The following is a 6000-nucleotide window of genomic DNA, read 5'->3' as shown; positions in this document are numbered from 1 at the left end:
AAAAAAAAAAAAAAAAAAAAAAAAAAAAAAAAAAAAACACGAGAGGAAGTTAAAATACCACAAATGGCTTTTAATACAAATTAAAGTTCTGTGTAGAGCTAGGAGTCAGACTCAATGTTCCTCATGGGTCCCTTTCAACCTGGAATATTCTATGATTCTATAAACTGTAGTGTATTTCTTCAGTTCATGTTCTGCCTTGACTTGCACTATTCTGCCTTCTTCTGCTGTGTTGCCTTCTTCCCAGACAGTCCTCAAAGCCCTCAAAACCTGAGAAAGGCGACCATTAGCATAAACTCACCATGCCAGTTTTGTACCATTCCTATCTCAGAACAGCCCAGACAGAAACAAAAATTGTATTTATTTTCAGCAGCTTTTCATTACCCTTGTACATACATGCACATATCTGGGCATGTAAAATCTGTCTGTATACACAATACACAAAAGGGAAAAAATATAGTAGTAAATATATCCTGGGAAATTACAGGAGACATTTTTTTAAATTCATCCTCAGTTAAAATCTGTTTAAGTTTCTAGTAACAGCAATGCAGTTAATATCTCCATCCTTCACAAAGCCAGGACCCTTTAAACACAAAGGAAAAATGGACATATGAAACAAATTATTCTGGCTTGTATCAGACATATCATGGCCAGCAGGACTAAGGGCAGTGATTGTCCCCCTGTACTCAGCTCTGTTGAGGCTGCACCTCAAGTACTGTGTTCAGTCTTGGGCCACTCACTACAAGAAGGACATCGAGGTGCTGGAGCGTGTCCAATAAGAAGGGCAATGAAGCTGGAGTAGGGTCTAGAGAACAATCTTACGAGGAGCAGCTGAGGGAGCTGGGGTTGTGTAGCCAGGAGAAAAAGAAGCTCAGGGGAGACCTTATCATGCTCTACAAATACCTTAAAGGAGGCTATAGCAAGGTGGGGTTTTATCTTCACTCCCAAGCACCATATGATAAGGCAAGAGGAAATAAATGGCCCTAAGTTGCACCAGGGGAGGTTTGGGTTGGATATTAGAAAAAAGATAGAGAGCTGGGTTGGATATTAGAAAAAGATAAAGAGCTTAATGACATGGTTTAATGGTGGACTTGTCAGTGTTAGGTTGGTCCAGATGATCTGATGATCTTGGAGGTATTTTCCAACCTAAATGATTCTGTGATTCTATGAAAGTTGGCACAAGTAAAAACAACAACAACAACAAAACTTGAAGACTATATCTTTAATAGGTCTAACAAGATATCTTTAGCTAGTATAGGAAAAGTGACATGTCATAACAATTTTAAGATGGCATATAAATTCTACCAAGAGTTGCTAAAAATTATAAACATAAAGTATAATGTTTTCCTGTTTGTATAGCAGCCTCAATCATCTGTCATAATCGATGTGTGTACAGTAAGTTTGTAGTTTAATAGTTTCCTATGAAAAAATAATTACTCTAAAAAAATGATAATTTCTTAGTATAAATTGATATTTTATATTAGATTCTATCCCCTAGAAATTAAGTTATGAAGTATGCATAAGCCCCATGCAATTAGGTTATATTTGTGTTTATACAAAAATAATAATTTATTCGTATATTTTATGAGCTTATTCATTGCATTTCTGTACAGTAAAAATATACCTTTATCAGTAGTACCTCTTAAGTACCAGAGTTTTGCAAGAGTTGTGCTAATTTATGAGCTGACATTTTAAAAAATCAATTTTCAAAATGGAAAAAAGGCTCACATGAGAATGCAATATTGTACTATATCCGCTAGAGGTCAGCAAATATTGTGGCGTGTAGTTCTCACAGAAAACGTGGTACAGCATTTTCTATATTACAATCCCATCTGTTTTACTAGAGTTATCACGACTTTATCGTATAAACAGTTCCACTTTGACAGTATATAGTTTTGAGAAGACAGGACTTGATATACAAAATGTAAATTCTTACATTGTTCTCTAACAGGTGCATGAAAACTTTGACTTTCAAGATGAGGAAGGATCAAATATTCAGGACCAAACCTTCAAAGAAGTTATTTTTGAAGATACTTTTAAATTTCTCTTATCTAATAAATCGTCAACTTCCAGTTTCAAAGAAGCTTTAGAAAATGTGTATGGATTAACTGTGAGCAAGGTAGTTCATTACACCTTTTTCTTAATAATAATCATTTGAAAATAATTCCTTCTAAATTGTATGCCTTTCTGAAATTGTCATTGCCAACTTTTTGTAAGAAGGATTTATTTAATCTGTCTGTTGCTGAATTTCAGGAGAGTCATGAGAAAAACTGCATTTTGAAAAGGGAATTTAGTAAAAATTTCCACTCTCAAATTATGTAATTTCCAAAAGTAAAGGTCTTTAAAATATATTTAAAACTTTAACAAAATAATTCCCCCAATTATTTTTTTTAAATGGTCTTTTAATATACAGTTTTGTGAGTTTACATAAGCCTACAATTGATTAATTCAGACAAGTAAACTCATGAGCATGGGAATTAAATTTGGTTTCCTACTACTTTGTGCCTTATTTTGAATGCAAGATCCAACTATATTTCTTTTCCATTTTTAGGGTCTGTGTAAAGTCTGCATCATTTCTGAAAGCTGTTTATGACAAGCTGGGAACATCTTTAGCAATACTTCTCTCGATTTTTGCACTTGTAAAGGGGCATTCTGAAGAGCCTCTTACTTTCAAAACTTGTAGAGATTAAGTTATCCATGAGTCTTCTACCTCTCAGTCAGATATGATTAAAATAGGGTCATCTGTTCTAAATTTATGGTAGGATAAATTAGCAAGTCACAGACACATGTGATGACATACGATACGATCACCTAACTCTGTTTTCTATAGGAGACCAAACCACATTTCAAACAGTCCACTTTGTTGTCTGTAGTTCACTGTCTATATATTTTTTTCCCATGGTAATTTATATGGGTTCTTTTCTACAAAATAAATGATACACAGTTGACTTTATCATAGACTGATAAATGGGAAGAGTTATCAAGGAGCTGTTTTTAAATGACTTCAGTTGAGGTTTGGGTAAATTGAGAGCTGTTGTAACTTGTCCTTTTGATCACCAAAGGTACTGGGGTCTGATGAAAGCATATTGCTTTCCATGTGATTTCAACAGTGTATGCTGTCCTTTCCTTTGTAGGATGGAAGCTACCACAAAGAAGATGAGCAATGTTTGTCTTTAGAAGAGATAAATTCCATGATTACTTTCATAAAAGAGCTGAAGCATATTGGACAATTTGAGCTGGTAAAATCAGTTTTTTTTTTTTTTTTTTTTTTTTTTTTTTTATATATATATATATATATATATTCTGGATTCATATTTTATGTAAATCTGCTGACATTTCTGCTTGATTACCATTCTCTGCTGTCTCAGGCACATTCATCAGACTGGATGGAAAGGGAAGCTGGGGGGTGGAGGTATACTGATTTTATTTGGGATTTTTGGAATTTAAAATAAAAGAGATAAATAAATAAAACAGAATTTGAGTTAATGATTGATTGAAAAGGACACCTAAATCAGAAAAATTAAACAGAAAATAGAAGAAAGGAAAAGGAGAAAAATATGTAAATCACTCATGAGCTGGTAAAAAAACAGAATGAGAGTGAAGCAAAGTAATTTCCAGTGGAAGAACTGGAGATTGTTCAACATTAAGATCATGACCAAAGAAAAGATAGAGATGAAAAAGTGGAAAAAAAAGCAGATGGAATATGTGATATGCCTTCTTCACACGTCATCGAGTCAATCATGGAATCATAGAATCATAGAACAGTTAGGGTTGGGAGAGACCTTAAAGATCATCTAGTTCCAACCCCCCTGCCATGGGCAGGGACACTTCCCACTAGATCAGGTTGCTCAAAGCCCCGTCCAATCTGGTCTTGAACACTTCCAGGGAAGAGACATCCACAACTTGTCTGGGCATCATCTTCCAGTGCCTCAGAGAAAAGAATTTATTCCTAATATGTAATCTAAACCTCTCATTTTTAAGTTTAAAACCATTTTGTCTTGTCCTACCACTACACTCACTGACAGAATCCCTCCCCAGCTTCCCTGTAGGTCCCTTCTTGGTATGGGAGTGAGTACTTCAAGTGAATTCATATTTGGAGAAGAATAGAGTTGGAGGAACAACAGACAGTGTCCATGAATAGGCATGACAACTAAGGAGTCTTGAATTGGGGAAATGGAAGATCAGCAACTAGATCCATTTTTCAGAAAGTCTTCTGAAATACTTCAGAATTTTTCTCTAGACCTCCGAATGGGTTTCAGGGCTAAAAATTGATGGGGCTTTTGGAAAATGGAATTAGTTGTATAGATCTGGAAGTCAAACCAGAGGCCTTGAGAGGCTAGGGAGGTAAACTTCCATGTCAGTACTAGCAAGCCTGATTTGCAGGGATGGGCAAGACTGTCATTTTTTTTTACATTTGCTCAAAAGAGCATTTATATTAGTATATCTGTATGCTATAATATACACTGTCCTCTAATCTTTTCTCACTTCTGTGCAATTTAAAAATGTAACATGTAGTCCCTAATCAGTATCTCTCTTCTCAGCTTTTCCCTTCTGCTGCACCCAAGATTCAAACTTTACTGCGTGACCTGTATCACATGGTAGACCCAATGAGACGGCTTGGTTCAGTCCTGACTGTACATTGGTTGCTTTCCAGTTTACTTGAACAATTCCAGTTCATGACTAAAGAGGCACATACAAATCTTTCAGAATGGTAAGATAGCTATTATACAATATGTTGAGGGTAGTTTCTCAACTGATATAAACTGGAGTAGCTCCAGTGAGTACCATGAAACATAATCCTTCAGCAGATGTAGGTGGATTTACAGCATTTGAGAGGAAGATCTATCATCCCACCATAGTATACTGTCCTCCATTCTGCCATTAGTGTTGCAGCTAGGTGTTGACATAGCACATATTTTTGTCCATTTTGCTTCTCTTTCTAATACAGAGGTCTCTGTGTTAAAAAAGTAATTTGAGTTAGAGTAATTTTTTATTTTTATTTTTTTTAGAAATGTGAGGTGAATAAGGTAGTCTGTTCCTGAAAAAAAAATTAGAGTCAAAATTAGTAGTGTTTACTACTCTCATTTAATTTATTCACCAATTAGAAACAAAACTGTAAAGAAAAAACAGAACTTCAGGTGGATTTTCCAAAAGGGTTCAGTGATCTTCAGTGGCTCTAAAATTTCTTTGTCTATGATGACAGGTCAAGAGTAGTGTACTTTGAGAACCTCATTTTAACTCTATTTGAAAAGCTTGAAAAATACTGTATTGACAAGACTAGATCTATTGAGCTTCTGGCAAGAAATTGTAACTTTAATAAGGAAGGAAGGAAGGAAGAAAGGAAGGAAGGAAGGAAAAGTGAAAAGTTGTGGTATACAGTATGGGGAAAAAAAGGTATCTTCTGTGCTCATTATTTCCTAACTAATGACATTTCATAGATATGTATGCCATAGTTCTTTACTGAATAGGGGCATATATTATACTGTTTATGCAAACAGATATATTAAAAAAGGTCTGTGCTCCATTCCACTGCGTCCCAAGTTGAATGGGCAACTGACATTACTGTGTACATTTTGCTTGGAGAATGCTGTAGTCACTATATAAGGCATCTGTAAAACTTCTTAAGTTTTAATTTTTGTTTCTCAATGAATTGGGTGTGGCTTTCAGCATCTGTCAGTAGCCAGTAGTCATCTGTATCTTTGCTTAGCTGCAAAGTGAAGATTATACTTTGCCACTGTGCTAGTTAACTGTTTATTAGTGTTTGAAAATACACAGTTCCATGAATATGGTAAACATTATTGTTGTTACTGCTGGACACTCCATGAAAAGTAACTCAAAGATGCAGCTGCTTGCATTCATGTATAAGCCCTTGCCCTTTTGCCAAAATATTTAGGTTTGCATATCAAAGCATACCAACCTTTAGCAGCTTTCTGTTCTAATCTAAGCTGTGCCACTCATTCACTTTGAGCAAGCCCTTTGGCCTCTTTTTCCTTCAAGCTAAAC

General features: G+C 35.2%; 1 protein-coding gene across 4 annotated transcripts in view; it reads left to right on the top strand.

Moving 5' to 3' along the window:
- CPED1 (cadherin like and PC-esterase domain containing 1) overlaps positions 1–6000 on the top strand; it is a 156210-nt gene that overhangs the window by 67124 nt on the left and 83086 nt on the right. For all 4 annotated transcript variants that reach the window (XM_035332793.1, XM_035332803.1, XM_035332814.1 and 1 more), the window contains 3 exons: positions 1949–2116; positions 3132–3236; positions 4539–4708. In XM_035332793.1, coding sequence (XP_035188684.1) covers positions 1949–2116; positions 3132–3236; positions 4539–4708 — 443 coding nt within the window. The remainder of the gene's footprint in view (positions 1–1948; positions 2117–3131; positions 3237–4538; positions 4709–6000) is intronic.

The sequence above is a fragment of the Oxyura jamaicensis genome, chromosome 1 (genome assembly GCF_011077185.1).
Source record: "Oxyura jamaicensis isolate SHBP4307 breed ruddy duck chromosome 1, BPBGC_Ojam_1.0, whole genome shotgun sequence".
Classification (NCBI taxonomy): domain Eukaryota; kingdom Metazoa; phylum Chordata; class Aves; order Anseriformes; family Anatidae; genus Oxyura; species Oxyura jamaicensis.
The sequence above is the reverse complement of the archived record's forward strand: the minus strand, read 5'-3'. Positions and strand labels throughout refer to the sequence as shown.